Below are 26607 nucleotides of genomic sequence, written 5' to 3'. Positions count from 1 at the left end.
TGTATGTCTTATTAGCGAAGTCAGTGTCTGTTGAAGATCCACCCTAGGGGTGAACGTTTCTGAGACCCCTCCCTTTCTGACCTGGTGACCTTTAGGATGATTGGGAGTGTAGTTCCAAGTCTTCTCTGTTCCTGTCACAACTGGGGCTCTCCTGCTATGCCTTGTGCTTGTTCCTTTCCTTCTGCTGCACTCAACCACACTACCCTGTGCCTCAGCCCAGTCCCTTGGTCCACCCTGGACATTCTTAACACCTGGTTCCTGTGAGAAGCCAGTGAGTTAAGAAAAGAAAGGCTCAGGGGGAGCTTTTTTTGCTCTGAGTTGCTTCTCATTCTTGCTGAAGGTTTTTTAAAAAAATGCAGACCTCAGATAGGGCTAGGTGCCTGCCTCAGGGCCTTGGCATCAACTGTGGGAATAAATGCCCTGTTCAACAGGGTGAGGACGGCAGGGCAGATCGACTGCCTGAGAGAGAGTGACAGGTTGCTAGGCCATGTGGGAGACCCCCAGGCCGATGTTCTGGGGGGACGGATGTTAGATTCTTGGGAACAGTATGCTTCAGATATGTTACGGATCTGTTTTTATGACCTGTCCGGGAAAATGTTTGATGGCTGAGAGAATACATTCTGAGTGTCAAAGAGAAATCCCACTTGTGGAAAGGTGAGGGTGGAGAACCAGGATGTCAAGAAACACACGCACGCACATGTGGACCTAGATGAAGGGTTCGCAAACTTTTTAAGGGCCAAATAGTAAATACGTTATTTTTAGTGTTTACAGGCCAAGAAGCAAAGTTAAGGATATTGTGTACGTACTTATATAATCACTGAAAGCATAATTATTTAAAAATGAGAAAACTGTCTCAGCTCATAGGTCGTACCAGAACAGACAGCGGGCTGATTTTGGCCCCCAGACTCTAGTTTGCGAGGCCCTGGATAAGCACTAAGGCCTAGTCTGGGCCCAGAGGGGGCTTGGTAGAGCTTGGAGGAGTTGAGATTTATGTGTGTGGCAGGTGCTCCTGCTCAGCCCTTCTCTAAAGATTAAGGAAAAGTCCCTTTGTGGGAGCAGCAGAAATCACCTTCATCCTATATCTTCTGGTTTATGTTTTGGTTTTTCATTCTCTGCAGGACTGGGCAATCCCAAAGGTCTGTTTGCCCTTCCCCTGCTCCCAGCAGCCCCCTCCAAGAGACCTGCTCCTCTGGGATGCCCCCGCCCCAAGCGTGCCAAGCCTCCGCTGCTTGGGGAGAAACCAGGCCTTTTAGTACCACCTCCAGGTGAGTAGCCAGCGAGCTGGGAGTGACATTCTAGGCTCATGCTGTCCACTGGCGCTTTCTGCGACAGAGGAGATGTTCTGCAGCTGTGTGGCTGGATGTGACCGCTGTGGGCCGCATGTGGCTGTTGAAACATGGCTGGTAAGACTGAGGAACTGAATTTTCAGTTGTGTTTAAGTGTAATTAATTTGAGTGAGTATCATCACATAGTAATTATAGAGTAGTCACATGTGGCTAGGGGCTGCCTAAGTGGTCAGTGTGGTTCTAGGCTACTGGATATGACAAGAGGCTATAGCAGTAGGTAAGAAAGTGTGTTATGTTTTTACAGTGTAGAAACCTACTATTTTCCTAGTCTTCCCTCCGCCCGTTTTAAAGCTGCAGATGTACTTGAAAAGGAAAATACATTACTAACAAATGGACATTATTGTCAGTCGCTGTAAAATAGAAGGTAACCCTAATAAGGAGACCACAGAAGAGTATTGCCGCTAGAAACTACTGCCAGTCTCAGTCTCTGAGCATAGGGCTTTTCTAGCCTCTGGTTAAGAAAGGAGATTACTGAGGGTCAGGGAGGTGTTAATGGGAAACCAGCACTACTAGAAAAAGAAACTCCTTGACTGTGACTCTCCAGGAGGATTGCAAGAAGTTGGCAAAGGGAGCATATTCTCACGAGGTTGAATGTCATGTAATCATGTGCACGCGTATCGCTGACGTCACTCGGAGGGGTGCACTTTGTTTCTGCTTGGCTCGGGGAGATGCACCGCCTCTCTGCTGCCTGGCAGGTGGACCGGGACCTGTCATAACTTAAGATAGTGATTGATTGATAATGCAGCTGTGGCTCCGAGTCTGCGCAGGAAGACAGGCTTTTGCTCCCTTCTTTCTAAGTGCAGGCCTGGCCAGCTCTTCTCTGGTGCTGCCTTTCCTCCTGTGTGGCTGGGAGAGATGAGGCCAGAGGCCCCGAAGCTGCCCTCAACCCCACCAGGGCACAAAGGTGGTGGTGAGAGCTGTGATGCTGGGGTGGAAGGCAGCCAAGCAGGCATTTTGCTGACTTCATCTCTAGTCATTCAGGCTTTCTGAGCTTAAGTAAAGGCGCTGCCCAGAGTTATTCTTGGTTCATTGTTAGGTTTGAGTTCTCTTTTGAGATTTGATGCCTAAACCCCAGCTCTTAGGAAAGTGAGCTTTTGTCCCTCTCTGCTTTTCATGCAGGACACATTTTTCATGATAATTACTGCCGTTTTAAAGTCTCAGTCCTCGGGGACCTGGCTGGTTCTGTTAGTTGATCTCGAGGTTGTGAGTTCAAGCCCTACATTAGAGGTAGAGTTTACTCTAAAAAAATAAGTGAAGTCTCATCTTCTGTGTTTTAGTCAAATCTGGTTTTGCAAGATGTACATGCTGTGGTTGTGGTATAATGGACGTGTGTTTATAAAATGGTGACAAGACAGGGAACATGCATAGGTTCATGATCCCTATCCTCCTGGGAACCTAGACAGTCTCTTTCATTCTGAAGATCCTCTTCTGATAGACCTGATTTTGGGGAAAATTTGAGAATTTTCCTTACCTAAAATGGCCCTCTGTGCCCCAAATTCCAGGACTAAGAGAGAAAACATTTTTAAAATATTTTTTTTAAGATATTTATTTATTTATTTATTTGACACTGAGGGAGAGAGATCACAAGTAGGCAGAGAGGAGGAAGCAGGCTCCCCACTGAGCAGAGAGCCGGATGCGGGGCTTGATCCCAGGACCCTGAGACCACGACCCAAGCCAGAGGCTCAACCCACTGAGCCACCCAGGCACCCCCGAGAAAACATTTTTAAAAAACAAGAGTGAAAACATGGAGGCTGCCTATACAAGGCATAAGGGTAGTAGTTACCACGCACTGAGTTCTTGTCCTGCGGCAGGCATTGAGGTAATCTCATTTAGTCTTCAAACAACCCTGTGAGGTACATAGTGAGATCATCTCCCTTTTCCACATGAGTCACTAAGGCTCAGGGGGTGAGGAGCCTGGCCAGGGTCACACAGTGGTACTGGTGGGGCAGACACTGCACAGCAGCCATGGGACTCTCTGCTCAGTGCTCTTACCCACCACACAGTCCAGAAAGTTGTCAAGTTTTGCTTGGGTCCAAGTTTTGCCACATCCTTCCCTTCACAGTGGAAGGACTGCAGAAATTTTGAGGGAAGGAGTGGTTGTAGTTTGTTCAGGGCTTCTGGGAAACCAAGAGCTGGCTTTGGAGGAAGTCGGGTGTTAGCGTGTCTGGAGAGGGAGAGGCACCAGGATCTCCTGTGGATAAAGAGGGACCTTTGGGTGAAGTGTTTCTAACTCAGCGAAGGTGGTGTTGGGGGCAGGTGTCCCCTAGTGCTTTGTAAGGCAAGGTCTAGCACCAGCCACCAGGATTAAGTGAGATAATAGGCATGAAAAGCTTTTAAGATGCCCCAAGCGTGGCACAGATGTCCGCCTGCCAAGGTCACAGCTAGGTGGGTGTGCTTCTGCCTGCAGAGGTGGGCACGGCTGGAGGGCTGTGGGCCAGCTGGGCCTGTGCAGACGAGGCAGGACACGTCACTGATGCTGCTGGTTCCTCCTCTTTGCAGCTCTTCAGTCAGTGCTGCACAAGCAGACGGCGCAGCACCCATCTCTGCTGAAATAAAGAAAGCTCCCGGAGCCAGGAGAACAGAGTGGCTGCTGCCCAAATGGCGGCTTCACCCTCCTTCCAGGACTGAGGCCCCTGTCTGATCCCACGGCTCTGGTGTCTGGGCCGTGGGTGTGAATGTGCTTCCCTTCTGCCCAGTAACGTGGCCCCGTGGAAACATGTTTCCTGTTTGGAGTGTCTGTGCCAAGGTAGAGATGTGTGGAAGGTCATTGTTGCAGAAATTGGATCTTGACGTTGTTAATTATATACATACTAAAATAAAATAAAAACTTTTCGCTTTTACATACCGGTTGCCACTTTTTAAGGACTTGTTATTTTGGAATGAGTTCAGATTTATAGAAAATTCCCAGGGATAATAAAGGGGAGCTCCCTTTATCCAACTTGCCCTGGTGTTGACATCTTACAAAACCATGGTATCTTTATTGGGAAATTTGCATTAGTACAGGAATATTCACTATATCGTAGACTTAATTCGTATTTTACCAGCTTTTCTGCTAATGTCATTTTTCTATTTCAGGAAGGTGCCACATTACGTTTAGACTCTGACTTCATTATGTTCCACTGTTTTTATTATGAAACATTGAAGTATACAGAAGATTTGAATAACATATACAATGAACACTCATATATTCTGTATCAACACATTCCCCTTTTTAAAAATTTTTTGTCCATTTCTTTTTTTAAATTTAAATTTAATTAATCAACATATAATGTATTATTGGTTTCAGAGGTTAGAGGTCAGTGATTGATCAGTCTTAAGTAACACCCACTGCTCATTCCATCAGGTGCCCTCCTCAGTGTCCATCACCCAGTTAGCCCATCTCTCCACCCACGGTCCCTCCAGCAACCCTCAGTTCATTTCCTGTGATTGAGAGTCTCTTAACGGTTTGTCTCCCTCTCTGATTTCCTTGATTTATTTTTTCCTCTTTTCCCCTGTGATCATGTTTTGTTTCTTAAATTCCACATATGAGTGAGATTATATGATTGTCTTTCTCTGATTGACTTACTTCGTTTAGCATAATACCCTCTAGTTCCATCCACGTCATTGCAAATGGCAAGATTTCATTTTCCTTTTTATGGCTGAGTAATAGTCCATTATATATGCATACGTATACACCACATCTTTATCCATTGATCTGTCAATGGACATCTGGGCTCTTTGCCATTGTGGACATTGCTGCTATAAACATTGGGGTGCAAGTGCCCCTTCAGTTCACTATATTTGTATCTTTGGGATAAATAACCAGTAGTGCGATTGCTGGGTCATAGGGTAGCTCTATTTTCAACTTTTTGAGGAACCTCCACACTGTTTTCCAGAGTGGCTGCACCAGCTTGCATTCCCACCAACAGTGTGGGAGGGTTCCCCTTTTTCCGCATCCTCGCCAGCATCTGTTGTTTCCTGACTTGTTCATTTTAGTCATTCTGACTGGTGTGGGGTGGTATCTCATTGTGGTTTTGATGTGTATTTCCCTGATGCTGAGCACTCTGCGGTTTCTTAATGTTGTACATATGTCTGTGTAAATAAAATTTTTTTCTCTACTATGAAAGTAAGTTCCAGAGTCCATGACATCCTGCCTTTAAATACTTAAGCCCGTAGCATGCATTCCCTAAGAATGGGAACATTCTCCTGTATAATTATGATACTGTTATCTCACCTTAAAAATGAATAATAATTGTGTGATATCAAATATCTGGTTCCCGGATTTGAATTTCCCCATTTGTTCCCAAAGAACTTTTATGACCTTAAAAAAAAAGAAGTTTTATTTTTAAGTAATCCCTACACCCATTGTGAGGCTCAAACCCCAAGATCGAGAGTCTCACATTCTACCAGCTGAGCCCGCCACTGCCCCTTTTATGGCCTTTTTTCCCCCTCTTCACCCAATGTGAGGCTTGAAGTCATGCTCCTGAGATCAAGATTCCTGTGCTCTACGTACTGAGCCAGCCAGATGTCCACATTTGGCTTTTTTTTTAACAGATTTTTTTTAAAGATTTTTATTTATTTATTTGACAGACAGAGATCACAAGTAGGCAGAGAGGCAGGCAGAGAGAGAGAGGAGGAAGCAGGCTCCCTGCTGAGCAGAGAGCCCGATGCGGGACTCGATCCCAGGACCCTGAGATCACGACCTGAGCCGAAGGCAGCGGCCCAACCCACTGAGCCACCCAGGCGCCCCACATTTGGCTTTTTATGTGTGCTGAGTTTCTTTCCATCTAGAACAGTCTTCTTATACTTCCCCCCCCTCACCTCTCAGTGGTGCTGAGTCCAAACCGCTTGTCTTTTGTAGAATATCCTACATTCTGAATTTGTCTGATTTTCTTCCTGGTGTCACTGGCTTGTTCCTCTGTTCCTTATATTTTCTGGATACTGACAGTTTGGTCTAGAGGCTTGATTCAATTCAAGTCCTACATTTTGGCAAGGCTGTTTCCCAGGGGGTGCTAATTCTTGTTGCATTTTGTCGTAAAGCACGAAAGAGTTGTCCGGCTGGGAACGCTGCTGTGCCTGGTCCCTCGGGTGACCCCGGAGCAGGTAGGTTTTTCCCTTGAGGCACTATACTTTGGTGTCAAGCAAATGGCCTGTTCCCCAACTTTTACCCTACTGTTTTAGTGTCCGTTGATGATTCTTGCCTGATTCAAGTATTATATTGTATGCTCCTTTTCTTTTTTGTTTTTTTAAAGATTTTATCTATTTATTTGACAGACAGAGATCACAAGTAGGCAGAGAGGCAGGCAGAGAGAGGGAGAGAGAGAGAAGCAGGCTCCCTGCTGAGCAGAGAGCCCCATGCGGGGCTCGATCCCAGGATCCCAGGGACCATGACCTGAGCTGAAGGCAGAGGATTAACCCACTGAGCCACTCAGGTGCCCCCAGCAATCTTTTATTGAGACTTGCTTCTTTTGCTTAATAGAATGCTCTAGAAGGTCACCCTGACTGTTGCAGGAGCCCGTAGATTATTCCTTTTGTGGCTGAGCAGGAGGTCATTGTATGGATATGCCACAGGCTTTCCATTTTTCAGATGATGGACTTTTGGGTTGTTCTCAGTATTTAACTATTATAAGTTTGATTATAGAGGTCCTTTTGTAGACCTATATTTTCATTTCTCTTGGGTAAATACTTAGTGGAATTGCCGGGCCATAGGATAGACGTATATTTAATTTAGGAAGAATCGTCAAAGTGACACTCCCATTTATGTGGCCCCCCACAGTGGCTGAGATCTCTGGGTCCCCCACGCCCTCTCTCTGAGTGTTGTCAGTCTTTTGGAGGAGTACAAAATGTCTGTTGTTACTGTTTTAGTGCAGTTCTTTGGTGACCAGTGATGTTGAGCACTTTTTCTTTTTCACTCTTTATCTATTTAGGGAATGGGCTAGTGAAGCCTCATGGAGGCTTTTTGTCAGTGTATTTGTTTCTGAGGGCTGCCATTTAGTAGTAACAAAGGGCCACACTTTGGCTTAAAATAACATAAAAGTTCCACAGCGCTGGAGCCTAGAGGTCCAAAATCAAGCCAGGCCATCCATGCTTCCTTCTGAAACCTGTTAGGGAGAATCCTTTGTATTTTAAACTTGGGTTTTGTTTTGTTTTGTTTTGTTTTTGGTAGGGGGAGAATCCTTTCTAGATTCTTCTAGCTCCTTGCATTTGGCAGGAATCTTTGGTGTTCCTTGGTTTGTAGAAGTATCCCTCCCAGGCTGCCTCTGTGGTCATGCGGCCATCAGTCCTTGCGTGTCTCCATGTGGTCTGTCCCCTGTGCATGGTTTTTTCCTTCCACAGCTTGACAAAGAAACCTCTTTTTACTTTGTCTCAAGGCATCTCCTTAAATGACAGGAACTTACAAGTCTTGTCTTGCATAGTGTGAAGGCTTACATCCTGGCTGGGGGTTTCTTCACTTGCTCTGTTGACATTCAGTGTCTGTGCCCTATCAAATGGGACCAGTTGGAAGCCCTAGTCAATGGCCCATACCAGGTAGTAGAGAGACAGGAGGTTGAGAAACTCATCACTGTAGAGCCCTTGTGTCCTGCCCCATGAGTCCGCCTTCGGGTGCTGCTGGGTTAGTCACGAAGCCCTCATCCCGTCTTCATGAGACTTCCTTAGGGGCGCCTGAGCTCTCTCTCGCACATAAATATACATAAAATTTCTGAATACGATCAGGGTGGTTAGATGAATCACCAGCATCTACAGGGGAAAGATTTTATTTTCTTATAGTGACGTAAATAATTGAGTAGAACGAGATTAGAACAGTAACTTGTGTTCAGGTTTTGAAGACAGTCTGTATATTTCTTGAAAGCAAAGATTTTTTCTGAAGTTGGCTTATTCTTTTTTAAAAATTAGTGTTTTAGAAAAATAGATGATATACAGACACACAATACAACATTCAGAAGAATCAAAAAGTAAACAGTAGGGGCGCCTGGGTGGCTCAGTGGGTTAAGCCGCTGCCTTCGGCTCAGGTCATGCTCTCAGGGTCCTAGGATCGAGTCCCACATCGGGCTTTCTGCTCAGCAGGGGGCCTGCTTCCTCCTCTCTCTGCCTGCCTCTCTGCCTACTTGTGATCTCTCTCTCTGTCCAATAAATAAATAAAATCTTAAAAAAAAAGTAAACAGTGGAAAATAGTTCTCCCACTTGTTTCTTAACTTAGTATTGGGATTTCATAAATAGTCTACAGATATTTATTCACATGGAAGCAAGTATATACAGACTTACGCTCAGATGGTAACATCCTGTAAACATTAGATTTTCATTCTCTCTTGAAAATGATTGTAAAATCAGATGTATTATTGCTTCTTTTCAGTGATTACACATCATTCTGGAGTATAGACTTACCTTTGTTTTAGTTCATCAGATCTTATCGGTAGGCATTTCTAACCTTGTGCTGCTTAAGCAACAAGTTTTAGAGCCAGTTTCACATATTCCCAATTATTACTCAATAGAAAATGACAGAAGTGCGTTTCTGCCATTAGGAGTGTAAAGAAACCTCGTGTTGTGAATTTTACAAACAAAACTGGATCACTTTGGCTAAACACTTAGGCTTATCATCAGGCCATCACTTAGTAGGATAGGATCATATTTGGAAAGAAGGTACAATAAGGTGTGCTTTCTCACATTACAGTGGGAAATGTGGGGTATAATAGACACTGATTTATCCCCACATTGATTGGATTTTGGATAAAAAATGGTGACTAGATTGAAACAAATTAAAAAAAATTTTTTTTAAAGATTTTATTTATTTGACAGAGGTCACAAGTAGGCAGAGAGGCAGGCACAGAGAAAGAGGAGGAAGCAGGCTCCCTGCTGATCAGAGAGCCGGACCATCCCAAGACCCTGGGATCATGACCTGAGCCGAAGGCAGAGGCTTTAACACACTGAGCCACCCAGGCATCCCGATTGAAACTTCTAATACTGCTTTTTCTCCAGTCTGCTAAATACATTTCTATTTTCCACTTTGGTCTGTGGTTTTTGTTTCAAAGCCCTTGGGAGCAAAGCAGGTCTGTCTGAGCTCTTGTGTGAGCCAAGACAAGAACTGACTGAAGGCTTTGCCCAGGTTTTTTTTAGGGTCTTTTGATATGCAAGTATATTAGTTTCTTCCTGCTGTGTAAAAAAATTACCACCAACTTAGGAGTCTGAAACAATTCACATTTATTGTCTTGCAGTATCCGTGGGGCAGGAGTCTGGGTACACGTTAGCAAGTTTGTCACCAGACTGAAAAGCAATGGATGGGCAGAGGTGGGTCTCATCTGAGGCTTGTGGTCCTCTTCCAACTTCCTGGCTGTTTCTTATTTTAATTATTTTATTTTATTTTTTTAATTTAAAAAAAAATTTAATATTTTATAAACATATAATATATTTTTATCCCCAGGGGTACAGGTCTGTGAATCACCAGGCTTACACACTTCACAACACTCACCCTCCCCAATGTCCCATGTTCTCCCAACCCCCCTCCCCCCAGCAACCCTCAGTTTGTTTTGTGAGATTGAGTCACTTATGGTTTGTCTATTTTTATTTTTTAAGATTGATTTATTTGAGGGAGTAGGAGAGAGCAGACCCCGTACTGAGGGAAGGGCCCAAACTGGAGCTCAGTTCCGCAACCCTGAAATCAGTAGTCAGACTCTCGCTCTCTCTTTTTTTTTTTTTTAAGATTTTATTTATTTATTTGAGAGAGAGCAAGAGAGCAGAGAGAGAGAGCACAAGCATGGGAGAGGGAGAAGCAGGCTTCCTACTGAGCAGGGAACCGGACCTGTGGCTCAGCCCTAGGACCCTGGGATCATGATCTGAGCTCACTGGTTGTTGACAGAGTTAATTGCCTTGTGTGACTGTATGACCAAGGGCCCCATTTTCTTACTGGTTACCAGCTAGAGAACCTTCTCCGCTCCTTGGGATTCTTAAGAATCCATTGCTGTGTGTCCCTTCCTCAGATAACATGGCTTTTGCTTTCTCCAGGTCACTGGGAGAGCCTCTGAGGCTTAGGCTTCTGAGGCCTCTTTTTTTTTTTTTTAACTTAAAACATTTTTTAAATGTTTTATTTTTAAGGAGATAGAAGTGTACTGAATACACGGCCAGGGAGCAGAGGGCAGGACAGCAATGGAGAGACTGTCTGCCAGGAGGCACTTGTGGGGGTGCTGCACTTAAGAGGGCAGGTGAGGAGGTATGCGGATGTATAGAAATTTTCTTTTTTGGTACCTGTGCCTAGTTGTAAGTAGCCCCTTGGTCAGCTAGGGTTTATGGGTATTTTGAGGTAGGTCCCCTGATGGGCCTGTTTACATTCAGCCCAGTGGCCGCTGTGGGCCCTTGTGTCTTACTCAGGCTTTTGTTTCTCAAGGCTTTGGCCTCTGCATTCCCCCTGACACATGGATAATGACAAATCTTTGGCCTTTGGGTGGAGTTCTGGTCTTTAATATCTGCCTTGTGCTGGTGAGGGTCCTTGCTGGACCTGCCTAAACGTGTCGGTCCATCAGGGGTTCTGTGCAGTTAAGGGATCAGAGCATGTCAGTAGAGTAAAATGCTGATGGGTGACTTGAGTAAAACTCCTTGGGGGCCAAGTCCATGGGATTGGTGTGTGTGTGTGTGCGCGCTTACTCAGTCCCAGGACCCTGAGATCCTGACCCTAACAGATACTTAACCAACTTAGCCACCGAGGCCCCCCCTGGGGGCTTCCTTTTTTTTTTTTTTTTTTTTTTAATTTGTTAGAGAGAGAGAGAGCGTGAACACAGGCAGACAGAATGGCAGGCAGAGGCAGAGGGAGAAGCAGACTCCCTGCTGAGCAAGGAGCCCGATGTGGGACTCGATCCCAGGACGCCGGGATCATGACCTGAGCCGAAGGCAGCTGCTCAACCAACTGAGCCACCCAGGCGTCCCTGGGGGCTTCCTTTTAAAGTGCTTGCCTGATTAGATCAGGCCCACCCACCTAGGACAGTCTCCCATTTGGTGAACTCAGGGTGATCTCCCGTAATATTAACTGGTTCCACCTACAGTCAAAGAGGGGATTATGCAAGGTATGTGTACCAGGGGACAGGAATCTTGGGGGTCATCTTAGATTTCTGCCTACCACAGAGGGTGTTTGTGAGTTTTGAGTGCTGTAGTCACAGGGGAGGTGAGCTAGAATTGTTACACCTTTTTTCCTATACAAAGAGTTAGTAATTGGGCAATAATGAATCTTTACCTTTTTATGTGAGACAGTCCCTAAACCCCAGTGGATACGTGAGCAATTCTGCTCATCCCCACCTTGATTATATCCATTTTATTCAAAACCACTGGCTTTTCAGAAGGGATCTCTCCTGTTGGAGTCTTCTCTGTTTCTCTCCTTCAACCTTAAAACATATTCTTTCCTTAATAGCTGGCCATCTGGGCTGCTAATGGTTTCCAACACTGTTGTCCAACAGCAGAAAGGAGTTGTCTCACTACAAAGTCTGTACAACAATGCTGGAAACTTACTTCCCTCCACTACCATCCACATGTACCCTCTGGGATTCTTTAAACTCTTTTTTTTTTTTTTAAGGATTTTATTATTTGTTTATTATATATAAATATATAAATTTATTATTTATTTATTTATTTATTACATCACAAGTAGGCAGAGAGGCAGGCAGAGAGAGAGAGGAGGAGGCAGACTCCCTGCTGAGCAGAGAGCCCGATGTGGGGCTTGATCCCAGGACCCTGGGATCATGACCTGAGCCGAAGGCAGAGGATCCAACCCACTGAGCCACCCAGGCACCCGATTCTTCAAACTCTTAACTCTACCCCTTTCATAGGTCTTAAGGAATCTAGGTTGGTGGCTGGTGTGGGGAAAGCCCTTTCCATCAGTCTATAGGGTCGGTCTCTGAACTTGTGCTTGGGGCTCAGATCTGACCAAGGCTACCAAAGGGAAGCTGCAGAGCCTACTTAGGATGCCCTCAAGGAAGGATACTGGGCAGATGAGAAACTGCAGGTAGAAAAAGCCGCTTGTCCCCAGCAAGAGCGGGTACAGACGTCCACAGACTAAAAGTTGAGGGTGGTTTCATAAGGGAAGTATTTATGATGCAGGATCCAGCCAGAGGAAAGTAACCTTTAAAAGCAGTTTAAAAGTTTGCTTTTCTGAACGGAGAGAAACTCTGCCTGCTGGAACCATCTCATGGCACCATACTTCACCCTGACTTGTGCTTTCAAAGGAGGGGGATTAGAAGCCGGGCCCTGATGAGGTGGCAACAAAGTGGGGTGCCCTGGGGTTTCCTTGAATATGTCTGGTGGAAAGCACTGCGCTGCTCCATGAGCACTCAGGAGGACCTGTAGACTGACCTCCGCAAGCAGGATCTGTTCCTTTGATTTCCAGCACGTTCCATGGAAGCTGTTTCTCTGTTTCTGTGGACAGTGTTTTCATGCCCCAATTTTCCAAGCTTTAATGTCTTAAGTTCTCATTCGCCTTGAAGTCTTTACTATGGGGAGTGGACTCATTGTTCAAAGGAAAGTCTGCCCTTCATAGAATCCTACTTTTTCTAGTTTTTGTTTGTTTTTCATAGGCTCAATGCCTAGCACGTGGAGCCCAGCACAGGGCTTAAACTCCTGACCCTGAGATCAAGACCTGAGCTGAGATCAAGAGCTGGACACAACTGACTGAGCCCCCCAGACACCCCGAATCCCACTTTCTCTGATGGACTTTTAACTTTTTTATTTTGTTTTTGTATGTATGTATGCATATATATATTTATATTAAGGTGTGATTGACATAAAAAAAGCTGTATATATTTATGTGCCATTCTTAATGGGTCTAAAGATGGGGCTTCTGGGTGTCTCAGTCGGTTAAGCATGTGCCTTTGACCCGGCTTATGATCCCAGGGTCCTGAGATCGAATCCTGCATCGTGCTCTCTGCTCAGTGGGGAGCCTGCTTCTCCCTCTGCCTGCCACTCCCCATGCTTGTGCTTGCTTTCTCTCTCTGACAAATAAATAAATAAAATCTTAAAAAAAAAAAAAAAGTCAGATGCTCAACTGCTTGAGCTACCTGGCGCTCTGGTATTTTCTTTTTTAAGGGAAAAAATTATATATGCATATACCACATTTTCTTTACCCATTTATCTGTTGACGGACATTTAAGTCGTTTTGTTGTTTTGTTTTGTTTTTAAGAATGTTACTCCTTTATTTGACAGAGAGCACAAGCTGGGGAAGCAGCAGAACGAGAGGGAGAAGCAGACTCTCCACCAAGCAGGGAGTCTGATTCGGGGTTCGATCCCACGACCCTGAGATCATGACCTGAGCTGAAAGTAGGTGTGCAACCTACTGTGCCACTCAGGTGCCCCAGTTTTTTTTTTTTTTTTAATGATTTATTAGCTCTTTTGTCTTACATCTTCATCTAGCCTCCCCATATTCTAGGAGTCAGGTTCCCATTCTCTGCAGTCTCCATGTTTGAGCTTCGGGCCTTAGAATAGAAGATGTCCAGGAAACATAGTCTCCTCCTCCATTCTCAATGCCTCTGGGGCTGCAGGTGCCCCCCACTGGTGCCCTCACTCCAGCCCTCCTACCTCATGTGAGTAGCATTGTTCTGTATCACTGAGTCAGTGTTAGGAAAGTGGTGGAAAGCTAATCCAGTCCCCATTGTTTTTTTCCCAACCCCAAATATATGCTAAGAACTTTTCACTGGGGCACCAGGGTGGTTCAGTCAGTTAAGCATCTGCCTTCAGCTCAGGTCATGACCTCAGGGTCCTGGGAAACTAGCCCTGTGTTAGGCTCTCTGCTCAGTGGGGATCTGCTTCTTCCTCTCCATCTGCCCCTCTCCCCTGCTTATGCTCTCTCTCTCAAATAAAATCTTTAAAAACAACAACAACAACAACAACAAAAAACTTTTCAATGCCTATAGGAGTGTTTTTCAAATTAGAGACACAGACCCCTGGGGGTCTTTAAAATTGTACCAAGATGACTGTGAGTTCTATGAGGTTATTTTGATTTTATGTTTCAGTTTTCATGATAATCTTTAAGACATTTTTAATAAAAGCTTATACTAGATTATCTGGATCACTATTTTATAAGTGATCCCGTTGTGCGATTTTAAGTGCCCGAATTTCTCTTTGGTTTGCTTTGGTGCCGAGAGAACAGCCAGGGTGATAGAGGTTTATCTGTTCATGCGGTGTTTTTCTCAGAGAGTGTGTGTGTGTGTGTCTGTCTGTGTCTATGTGAACTTTGAAAAGCACTGGGTGTGAGCTGAAGCCAGACTCCTATGCCCAGCTTACAGGGACCTCCGTGTGCGGGCTCACTTTCATATTCCGTCTCTGTCCCCATGAATCCTGTGCTATGGCTTCTACCCTAACTCCTTGACCCTGAGCCTTTAGTGTACCCACCCAATTCCTTTCTACCTTCTGGACTCACCTCGATGTTCCTTCCTCTCAGAAGCTGCCTCAGACGTCCCAGGGTGACATTTCTTTCCTAGTTTCTGTTCTGGGAAGGCCTTTGGTGACAGCATTTATCTTGTTGATGCCATCAAGGGTCCCCCTGTCTGTCTCTGCAACAGACTATGAGCCCCCAGGAGACAGGACCGAGCTCTCTGCCTCTGTGCCTGGAACCCAGCAGGTGCATAATACACACTGTCACATGATTTTGTCTATGCCCAGGAGCTTGTGGTCACACCAGATAACTTTCAGCTTTGTTCTCAGGTTGGCATTGGATCATGTGCCCTAAGGAGCCGGGAGGTTTGCTGTTGTCCAGCATCCTGCTGTATGTATTGTAGATGCTCATTTAAAATTCCGTGATTACTCTGCTCAAGATGGATGGAGGATAATTTTCTTTCCTTATGAGCAAATGGTTTGCAAAAGAGAAAAAAAATCAGATCTGAGAAATAAGATTCTAAAGAAGCATTGCTTGCATATTATCTTGCAGTTTCCCTTAAAATCTTCCTCACTTGATTATACGTCGTGTTATACGAGTTATACAAGTTATATGAGTGTTCACTGAACTACATTGCACGAGCCACTTACGGACAATTGTGGACACACCAACGTTTTCCTTGAATTATTTTCCCATTATTTTCCCTCTCATGCTCACTTGGCGTCTTACTCTTTCTGGTGATGACTCTGGATATACTTAGTCTACAGTATGTTTTGTAGCCAGCCACCAAATCTGAGTTTTTCCTGCCAGCTAAGCTCTTTGGCCATCCAAAGAGGAGCCACCCCTGCGGCACTTCATGGTCGACTGACTATATGATGCTTGTGTTCCCTGGGGCTGCTGGGCAAATGAATTGGCTTGAACTTGAACCCTTCTTCTCTCTCTCGTGCTTGTTTGTGTATGATAAACTTTCTGAAGATGTTTGAAAAGTAAATGTTTGAATTGCGCATCCGTATTTGATCAACCTTTTGCACTCCCCAGCACCGTCAGTCCAGAGAGGGGCTGCTGGCTGGCTTGCCGCCGGGGGAGACACTGAAGGCACCGCAGCATCGAATGTCTCTTGACTTTTTCCTGATATTCTGGCAGAAGCTGGCTATTTAGGTAGAAATTAGTTTAATTTATTATTTTTTTTTCACTAGTAGAACCCTGCGTCGAGTCTCCTGAGAGTCCTAGTGAAGGCAGTGTAACCCCCCCAGAGACTCTGTTGCCTCAGATCTGGTATTTCAGCAGGGTAATAGTGACAACCATTTTATAAAAATAACAGTTTTTGCTACTATAGGGGTAAAACGCACACAAGGCAGGAAAATTGGAAGATTCAGAAATACCACAAATTAAAAAAGGCACCATTTCAACACCCCGAGGTGGTTGCTGGCGCTTTTTCCCTATGTTTCCTCCCACACATATTCTCTACATTTATGGCTGTATCTCACAAACGTAGCTCGCTGTTTTCTGCACTCCTCAGTAGAGCATAAACATCTCACTATGTCAATATTTATTCTTCTACCATATGCAGATAGCACATTTTACTTCACCAACCCCTTGTTGGACATTTGGATTGGTTCTAATTTTCTGTTATTACATTTATCTTGTGATATGCATCTTTATTCATCCGTCTTAGCTGGCTGGCATTTCCGTTATCCTGTCCTGAGGATGAATTCTGAGAAATGGAGTTCTTTTTTTTTTTTTTTTTAAAGATTTATTTATTTATTTATTTATTTATTTTAAAGATTTTATTTATTTATTTGACAGAGAGAAATCACAAGTAGATGGAGAGGCAGGCAGAGAGAGAGAGAGGGAAGCAGACTCCCTGCTGAGCAGAGAGCCCGATGCGGGCCTCGATCCCAGGACCCTGAGATCATGACCTGAGCTGAAGGCAGCGGCTTAACCCACTGAGCCACCCAGGCGCCCAAGATTTTATTTATTTATTTGACAGAGAGAGATCTGTCTGGCAGAGAGGCAGGCAGAGAGAGAGGAAGGGAAGCAGGCTCTCCGCTGAGCAGAGAGCCCGACTCAGAGCTCGATCCCAGCACCCTGAGATCATGACCTGAGCCGAAGGCAGAGGAATTAACCCACTGAGCCACCCAGGCGCCCCAGAAATGGAGTTTTTGAATCAAAGGGAATATATACTTTTTAACACCAAAATAAGAACAGATTGACTTGGAGTGCCTGGCTGGCTTAGTCAGCGGAGCATGCGACTCTTGATCTTAGGTCATCGAGCCCCATGTGGGGTGTGGTATTTTATTTTACTAAAAATCTAAAAAAAAAAAAAAGAAGAAGATTAATGTAACAAATGTCATTCATGTAGAAAACGAAATATTGGGGCGCCTGGCTGGCTCAGTTACGCGACTGCTTTTGGCTCAGGTCATAATCCTGGGGTCCTTGGATCAAGCCCCACATTGGGCTCTCCGAGGACAGCCTGCTACTCCCTCTCCCTTTGCTTCCTGCTTTGTCTACTTGTGCTCTCTCTGTAGCTCTCTACCAAATAAAGAAATAAAAATCTAAAAAAAAAAAACCAAAAAACAAATATTAACCTACAATTTCCTCCCCCAACTTGCGAGGACTCTTACTCTCTCTCTAAAATGAATAAATAAAATCTTTAAAATAAAAAACACAGGGACTCTTGAGTAGCTCAGTGGGTTAAACATCTGCCTTCAGCTCAGGTCATGATCCCAGGGTCCTAAGATCAAGTCCCACATCGGGCAACTTGCTCAGTGGGGAGCCTGCTTCTCCCTCTTTTTTCCACTCTTCCTGCTTGTGTGCTCTCTCTGAGAAATAAAATCTTAAAATCTTAAAATAAAAATAAAAAAATAAAATAAGTAACACAAACTCTGGGGCCACATGGCCTAGGTCCCAATCCTGTTCTACTGCTTACTGGTTATATGACCTTGACTAGTCATGTTAGCTCTTTGGCTCTGTTCTCTTATCTACAAAATGGGGACAATAAAAGTACCCATCCCAAAATCATAATAAAAAATGAAGTACTGTATGTAAAGTGCTTAGAAGAGCCCTGGCACATAGCAAGTGCCATGTAAATATTTGCTGTTTCATTTATATCTAGTTTTTTTACTTAACAAGTCGCTCTGCATATCAGTGAATATAAATCCTGTTACTCTTTTTGGTGGCTATACAGTATTCCATTATAAAAATGTGCCTGTGTGTTTTAACCAGTCTTGTGTTCTTGCTAGTTATTATTTTTTTTTTTCTTTTTAAGATTATATTTTTCGAGCGCCTGGGTAGCCCAGTGGCTTAAAGCTTCTGCCTTCAGCTCAGGTCATGATCCCAGGTCCTGGGATCGAGCCCCACATCAGGCTCTCTGCTTGGTGGGGAGCCTGCTTCTTCCTCTCTTTCTGCCTGCCTCTCTGCATGTCAAATAAATAAATAAAATCTTAAAAAAAAAAAAGATTTTGTTTTTAAGTTATGTCTACACCCAATGTGGGGCTCGAACCCACAACACAGAGGCCAGGAGTCTTATGTTGCACCGACTGAGCCAGCCATGCATGGGGCTAGTTCTCTCCTTGTGATATATTCATAGCGCTGGGGTTGATAGGTTCTCACTTTTAAAGGCTTCTAGAGTGGGGTGCCTGGGTGGCTCAGTGGGTTAAAGCCTCTGCCTTTGGCTCAGGTCATGATTCCAGAGTCCTGGAATCGAGCCCCACATCAGGCTCTCTGCTCTGCTGGGAGCCTGCTTCCTCCTCTCTCTCTCTCTCTGCCTGCCTCTCTGCCTGCTTGTGATTTCTGTCAAATATTAAATAAATCTTAAAAAAAAAAATAAAGGCTTCTAGATATGCATATACGTATTTCCAAATCTTCAGAAAGAGGAGCCAGCCCGCCCGCCTGGCAGCGAAGGCTCTGTTTACTGGGACCGTGTCTAAAAGAACGTTGTGCTTTGCTGCTCAGCTTCATCTCGTCGCCTGGGCATACACAGAATTCGGAGAACAATGGAGAGCATAGACTTTGTTGTTAAACTTGAAGGGCTGAGACCGCCACGGCTGTTGGGAAGAGCTGCCCCTTTAGAGGCCAAATGCGTGTCAGCAGCCAGGGATTCCCAAACAGCCATGTCACTGTCACCACCTTGGCCCCTCTCTTACAGTCAGATTCAAAGAAGGAGTTGTTCTATTTATGGCTTTTGCTTGTTTCTGTCCTAATTTTCCCTGTTTTAACTGGAAATGTAATTCATGGAAAAATTTGCACCTGGTGTGAAAAACAGTTCAGAATGATAAGTACATCTCCCTCCACCCCAGACCTTCGTCTTCTCCCAGAGGCAGCCGATGTTAGCAGTTTCGTGTGTGTGTGTGTGTGTGTGTGTTCTAGAAATATTCTATGGCTGTGCAAACATATAGCTCTGTCCTTACTGTTTTCCTAGGAATAGAGTGTCCTAAAGCACTGATCTGTGCTCTCCTTTTTTCTCACATAACGGCCTGAAAGATTTTCATTCGTCTCCGCTTGATATCTGAAGGGTATCTGGCATTCATCCCCGTTCAGTGTTGAAAGAGCAGGTGACTGGGATTGGACAGGATGCTTCTCCTAATGTTTGGGAGGCAGTTCTTTTCTGACCAGCTGCCAAACCTCTCTAACAGAGTCCTACAAAACTTAAATGTACCTGTTGCCTCTGCCTCCTGTCCATCACTGAGTGCAGCCCAAACCCGAAGCAGAACAGGGAAGGACATGGCATTTCAACATCAGCGGCTTGACTGACTACCTGTGAATCTCTGACGGGAGGCAGTCCCTGTCCAGGACCCCAGTTTCCTCTTTGTTAAAATGCAGAATTAGGTTATAGGATCTTAGGCAAGCCTGACATGGTCAAGGTCTCGTCTCATTGACCACTATATCCCCCACTTCCTAGAAGACACAGGGACGCAGAGGGCTGATGAAGACAGCTCCCTTCCAGGTCTGACCCCACACCCTTCTCTGTCATCTCCACCATATACAAGAGTGCTTCAGTAGGGACACCTGGGCTCCTCTGGAATAGGGGTCCCTAACGTCATGGAGTTCACGGTCACCGACAGATTCAGGAAAGGAGGCCTTCTTAGAGTCCGTTCTGTTCCTTCACAGCAGCAAGCTGGCTAATTTCTGTACCTTCATAGTTTGTTTAAATGGCCCATTGTAATGCTAGGGGAGGTGTCTTGGGCTGGTCGATCTCACCCTGCAGCCGTCAGACCTCGCCACCAAACTTTAGAGAGCCACGACAGCTGCAAGTTATGTGTATAAATTGTGTTAACTGCTTAGGTGTGTCGTTTCATTTAATCCCCACACGAAGTTTCTGAAGTGAGTACACGTTATCATCTCAGAGAGCCTGGGTCACTTGGCCAAGGTCACACAGCTGAATAGCAGAACTGCAAACCCACTGTGTCAGTCCTGTGCCCTGAGCAGGGGGATCTTGTGAAGGGGTGGTTCACTTCTCACTCTGGCTTTACCTTGTGAATTATACTGTCTGACCAGGGCTGGTCCCTTCTCTGGTCTGCAGTTTTCCCATTTCTACAGCGAGAGGAGATACCCTCTCGAAGACTTGCAGAGCTCTGCATGTTAGAATTCTGGGGTGTTTGAGCTATTTTGATTTCAGAAGACACATGCATGGCGTATTGAAAGGGTTTTAACTCAAGAGCGGCTAATGAGGGGACTGGTTACTGAGATGTGGGGACCCGGTAAAGCATAGTGAGGGCTCGGGGACTAGGAACACACAAAGCCATTACCGCCGCACAGCCTGGAGGGGCCAGGAGAGGCAGTGCAGTTAATGGAGCTCAGCCAAAGCTGGAGCAGTGGGAGAGAAATGGCTGGGAGCTCTGGCCTTTAAGAAAGACAGCCACCGCCAGAGCCCAGAAGTGCCCCCTGGCCATCCCCTCCCCCCACCCCAGCCCCCGCAGCCTCACGCATCTGTTCCACCGGGCACATGCAGGAATGGCGGCTGGGCCATTGAACATGCAGGGGAGGGGTACCCTGTGTTCGCTCCCAGGGCACAGAGCAGGCTGGTAAGTGGAAGAGGCAAGCAGAGAACAACCAGCTCAGGGGTCTTGCCGGACTTGGAGCCCGTCCTTTGAGGGAGGAGTGCAGTGACAGTGGACAGGCACCTGCTGAATGGGCGAGAGCAGTAAGAGCCCTCCTGCTGCCTGCAGAGGATTGAGGGAGCAGCAGGCACCCCGCGTCCCAGGCTTTCAAAACAGGCAGCGAAGTGAGCGGGCTCAGTCCTCTGATTCATGTGGGTAGTTCTGATGTTTCTGAATCACCTTCAACGTTTCCTAGTCTCCTTTCCTTCTTGATGCATTTGGCTGAATGACTACTGCATCTAGATGCTTCCTAGAAATGAATGCCCTTGCTCATTGAGAGTTCGTCTTTGGCTCTTGATTCTAGGGAGAAAAGGATTCTGGGCCACTCCAAACACTGAGCAAGAGGGGTTAGTAGAAGAGAAATAACTATTATGGGGGTGGGGCAGGGAGGTTAGGGAACGGGACACACAATCAGTGACTGTTAGCCCCGAGTGACTTACTGAATGGTTCCTGGGAGCTGTCACCTTCTAGTACAGCCTGCTTGCTATCCCTTGTGTGTGTCTTACTATACTGTGACCCAGGATTGCTTCAAGGTCCCAGGCTGCAGGGTCCCTTCACACCCATCCCCAGGTGTTGGCTCCACAGTCCATCCCCTGCATGCTGGGCAATTGGAGGCTGAGTGTTTGGCCCAGGCCTCTTTCGGCAGCAGCGTTCCAGCATGGTTGTTTCCAAACATGCAGAGGGCACGCTGGGAGCACAGTGCGGCATCTCTCCCTACTCGGGAAGGGGGGATCAATCGTCAGACTGCCTGGAAAACAATCTGTCAGTATGTATTAGGAACTTTATTTCTTTTTTTTAAAGATTCTGTTTATTTGACAGAGTGCACAAGGAGGGGGAGCAGCAGAGGGAGAGGGAGAAGCAGACTTCCCGTTGAGCAGGGAGCCTGATGCGGGACTCGATCCCAGGACACTGAGATCATGACAAGAACTTCCCAGGTGCCCCCAAATTAACAGCTTTAAAAAAAATCTGCTTTGGGGCACCTGGGTGGCTCAGTGGGTTAATGCCTCTGCCTTGGGCTCAGGTCATGATCTCAGGATCCTGGGATCGAACCCTACATCGATCGGGCTCTCTGCTCAGCAGGGATCCTGCTTCCTCCCCCCGCCCCCCGCTCCACCTGCCTCTCTGCCTACTTGTGATCTCTCTCTCTGCCAAATAAATAAAATCTTCAAAAAAAATAAAAATAAAAACACTCTGCTTTGATCCACAATATATATTTTTGGGTCCATCTTTTAAGGAAATGAAGGATTGGCACCATGAAAAAGTATGTGTCTGATAAATAATCCAATAAAACTTAAGGTCAGGAACCCAACTCAAAGTGACAGAATGGGAATTTACTAGCTCATGTGATTTTTTTTTTTTTAAAGATTTTATTTATTTATTTGACAGACAGAGATCACAAGCAGGCAGAGAGAGAGGAAGGGAAGCAGGCTCCCTGCTGAGCAGAGGGCCCGATGCGGGGCTTGATCCCAGGACCCTGGGATCATGACCTGAGCCGAAGGCAGAGGCTTTAACCCACTGAGCCACCCAGGCGCCCCGCTCATGTGATTTTTAAAAAAGAAAGAGAGGTGCCTGATGGCTCAGTGGGTTAAGCCTCAGCCTTCGTCTCAGGTCATGATCTCAGAGTCCTGGGATCGAGCCCCTGGGATCGGGCTCTCTGCTCAGCGGGGAGCCTGCTTCCCCCTCTCTCTCTGCCTGTCTCTCTGCCTACTTGTGAACTCTGTCAAATAAATAACTAAAATCTTAAAAATAAATAAATAAATAAATAAGGGGGGGAAAAAAAGGAGCACCAGCATTAGGCGCAAATGGATGCAGGAGCATCTCCCGACTTTCACCCTAACGTACCAGGAACAGCAGAGAATGAGCACGCCTCTCTTTGCAAGAATTGTCAGCCCTCCGGATTTGATGGGGCCACATGTTCATTCTGGATCCAATCCTGTGGCCACGGGATGGGCGACGCCCACTAGTCAGCCCTCAGTCACAGGTCCTCTTCCCGGAGCTGGGTGGCGAATAAGGCCCTGTGCGTCTGCACCCCTCTGGGAGGGGGAAGGGCTCCAGTGCATTTGGGCGGATGTGGTTTTGCCAAAAGAAGGATGGGTGTTGGGCGGGCAGCCTGCAAAGCCCATGACTTGCTTACAACCCCCCACGAAAAAGATGCCAAACAAAGGATCAGCTCTGGAAGAATGGCTTGAATTGTGGCGTATTCATAAGATGGAATATTAGGCAGCCATTAAAACGTACGTTAGTATTAAATGTATGGAGACAATGATCGTATTCATGCTAGAATGCTTTGGAAAAAAATAGGTTACAACATACGTATGTCGTATACTTTCATCTGTGCAAAAAATAATTTGTGCTTTGAAAAATGCTGAAAGAAGATACACAGAAATGTTCATAGTAATTTTGTCCTGGCGATACGGGTGAATTTCATTCTGTAATTTCTTTCCTTTCTTCCCCTCCCTCCTCCCCTCCCTCCCATCCATCCATCCATTCATTTTAAAGTGTCCATTATATGCATGCCTAAGAAGCAAACGTTAACTTTTAAAATCTGAGCTGCAAGATGATTTCCTTTTGACCAGCGTCTGGCTGTGCTGTGACCAGGTGGGGACGATAATGGTTGTGGGGGTGAGGGGTGCGGGTGGAGATCGGTGGGGGTGACAAGGAGGGAAGGGGAGGGAGCCAGCTCTGCCAAGTCCACTGTGTTAAACCTTGAAGAAAGCTGCAAGCAGGTTTTGGCCCAGTCCGAAGCGACCTGTGGGAGGTGTGGTTGGGGTTGGGGTAACCCTTAGTTCCCTTAACAGTCAGACGGCGACTCAACTCTTAAGACCTTGTCCGTTCATGTGTTCGTTCATCCTGTCGCTCGTGCATTCAGCAGGTGAGTGCCGGTATGTGCCGGGAGCGGCGGCAGGTAACAAGGGACGTCCTTGGGCCCCTGAAGCCCAGAGCCCTGCCTGACGACCCGCAGGCACACAGAGAGCTTACCGCTGCCTCACCATGTATCTCGGGCCTAGGGGATACGTAATCATTGGCAGAAGAGCTTTTGAGAGGAAGCCAACACCTGGTGAGGACCCAGCAGCTCCTGTGGAGGGCGGGACAGTGGGGTCTCTGCGCATGAGCACAGCAGGGCCGGGATCATGCTTGGCAGGAGAGGGGGTGCTGGGCAGTACGCCAGGGCACTGGCGCCCCGGCTCTGAATGAGGGGCTGTGGCTACCGAGCCCTAGAAGGAAATTGAGCGCCTGGGGGGCTGGCTGGACAGTGGGAGATGGGATGTGGGTGAGCCCGAGCAAAGCTAAAGGAGGCACAGGGACCAAGGGAGGTGACTGGCTCTGGCTTAGAGCAGGTGAGGCAGAGACAGCCTAGCAGGGCGAGGGACTGAGCCTCTCGCTCAGGGGCCAGATGTCCTAATCAAAGCAGCTCACAGGCCTGAGCTCTAAGACCTGGTGAGCTCCAGGGTCCTCATGTGGAAAAGAGGAGGTACTCCTTAGGGAGTACCATGAGACCAGGGCTGATGAACCGAAGCTGGCCAGGAGAAAGGGGAAGCTGGTGGGAGGGCAGGGGCAGAGAGGGCCCCTGGTAAGGCCACACTTAGCAACCTTCTGATTGGTGACCAGGCCGAAACCACCTGGCAGAAGGCCTCTCTGACCTGAACAAGGGTTTTTTTTTTTTTTTTAAGATTTTATTTATTTATTTGACAGAGAAGAGATCGCAAGTAGGCAGAGAGGCAGGCAGAGAGAGGAGGAAGCAAGCTCCCTGTGGAGCAGAGAGCTTGACTCGGGCCTAGATCCCAGGATACTGGGATCATGACCTGAGCCGAAGGCAGAGGCTTTAACCCACTGAGTCACCCAGGTGCACCCCCCCCTTTTTTTTAATGTTCTTAAAACTCTTCACAGGAAGGCTAGAATAAAAATATTTTTTTAAGGTTTTTTAAAAAGATTTTATTTATTTGACAGACAGAGATCCCAAGTAGGCAGAGGCAGGCAGAGAGAGAGGGAAGCAGACTCCCTGCTGAGCAGAGAGCCTGATTCGGGTCTAGATTCCAGGACCCTGAGATCATGACCTGAGCCGAAGGCAGAGGCTTTATCCCACTGAGCTGCTCAGGTGCCCCTAGAATAAAAATTTTAAAAATTAAAAAAAAAAAAAAAAAGGAAAACAACAGTTGGTGAAGATACGGAGAAACTGGAACCCCCACACATTACTGGTGGGAGTGTGAAATGCAACAGCCACTGTGGGCAATAGTTCGGCCGTTCCTCAAAAAGTCGCACAGTGTCACCACAGGACTCAGCAGTTCCACTCCTGGGTGTATGCCCCCCAGAGCTGAAAATGAGTATTCCAGCAGAGCCCGGCACAGGGAAGTTTGCAGCAGCATATTCACGACAGCTGAAAGGGGAAAATAACCCTAATGTCCATTAACGGGCGAAGAGATAAAATGTGATCTCCCCATAGAGCAGAACATTATTTAGCCTTAACAAGGAATGCAGGACGGGTGCAGGCTACGATTTAGATAAACCTTGAAAATATTAGGGGTCACACGGGGCGCCTGGGTGGCTCAGTTCGTTGGTCGTCCAACTCTGGGTTTCTGGTCAGGTCACGATCCCAGGGTCCTGGGATGGAGTCCTGTGTCAGGCTCCCTGCTCAGCGGGAAGCCTGCTTGTGTGCACAGGCTCTCTCTTTCTCTCTGACAAATAAAGAAAATCTTAAAAAAAAATTCTTTCAAGGATTGCACCTTTGATGTTTGAGTTAATTTCTGTGAATGGTGAAGCTTTGTGTCACATTTTGTGCGTGTGGACACGTGGTGGTTCAGAATCATTCGTTGAAAAGACTATCTTTTCATTGTACTGTTCCTTTGTCAAAGATCTGTATTTATTTGGGTCTGTCTGTATTTATGTGGGTCTGTTCCTGGGCTCTCCATTCCGTTCCATGCATCTGTGTGTCCATTCTTGCCACTTAGATCACTGCCGCCTCAGGGTATGTCTTGAGGTTTAGTCGTGTCAGTTCTCCAGTTTCGTTCTTCTTCCTTCAGTATTGAGTTGGCTATTCTGGATCTTCTGCCTCTCCACATAAACTTTAGGATCAGTTTATTGATATCCAGAAAAATGCTTGTGATTGTATTGAATGTAGAGATCACGTTGGGAAGAACTGACATCTGGACAATGTTGCCTCTTTCTGGCTATGAACATGGACTGGCTCTCCATTTATTTAGACCTTCCTTGATTTCTTTTGTCAGTGTTGTGGTTTTCCTCATACAGCTTTTGTCCGTGTTTTGTTAGATTTATACTGAGGTATTTCATTTTTGGAAATTACTAACAAGTTGTTCTTGTGTTTTTAGGTTTGTTGTTGTTTTAATGTAAGTAGGCTCCACACAATGTGGAGCCCAACGCAGGCCCTGAACTCACGACTCTGAGACCAAGTACTGAGCTGAGATCAAGAGTCGGACACTCAACCAATTGAGCCGCCCCAGCACCTCTTTGTGTTTTTAATTTTAAATTCCCTTGTTTGTTGCTGTTATGGAGGGAAACGATTGACTTGTATATTAACCTTGTATCCGACAACCTTGCTATAATGGTTTATCAGTTCCAGGAGCTTTGCGTTTATTTATTTATTTATTATAAAATATTTTATTTATTTATTTGACAGACAGGTCACAAGCAGGCAGAGAGGCAGGCAGAGAGAGAGGAGGAAGCAGGCTCCCCGCGGAACAGACAGTCCGATGCGGGGCTCAATCCCAGGACCCTGGGATCATGACCTGAGCTGAAGGCAGGGGCTTTAACCCATTGAGCCACCCAGGCGCCCCGGGAGCTTTTATTTTTTAAATGATTTTATTTATTTATCTGATAGAGAGACAGA

The 26607-nt window shown here is 46.2% G+C and overlaps 1 protein-coding gene across 3 annotated transcripts in view; it reads left to right on the top strand.

Moving 5' to 3' along the window:
• Positions 1-4190, top strand: part of LOC101681870 — a 75643-nt gene extending 71453 nt beyond the window's left edge. For all 3 annotated transcript variants that reach the window (XM_045076033.1, XM_013052099.2, XM_013052102.2), the window contains exons 9-10: positions 1119-1265; positions 3846-4190. In XM_045076033.1, coding sequence (XP_044931968.1) covers positions 1119-1265; positions 3846-3901 — 203 coding nt within the window. In that variant the 3' untranslated portion in view covers positions 3902-4190. The remainder of the gene's footprint in view (positions 1-1118; positions 1266-3845) is intronic.
• Positions 4191-26607: the final 22417 nt, after the last annotated feature.

The sequence above is a fragment of the Mustela putorius genome, unplaced genomic scaffold (assembly GCF_011764305.1).
Source record: "Mustela putorius furo isolate JIRA1106 unplaced genomic scaffold, ASM1176430v1.1 tig00000174_pilon_pilon_pilon, whole genome shotgun sequence".
In the NCBI taxonomy this organism is placed as follows: domain Eukaryota; kingdom Metazoa; phylum Chordata; class Mammalia; order Carnivora; family Mustelidae; genus Mustela; species Mustela putorius.
The sequence above is the reverse complement of the archived record's forward strand: the minus strand, read 5'-3'. Positions and strand labels throughout refer to the sequence as shown.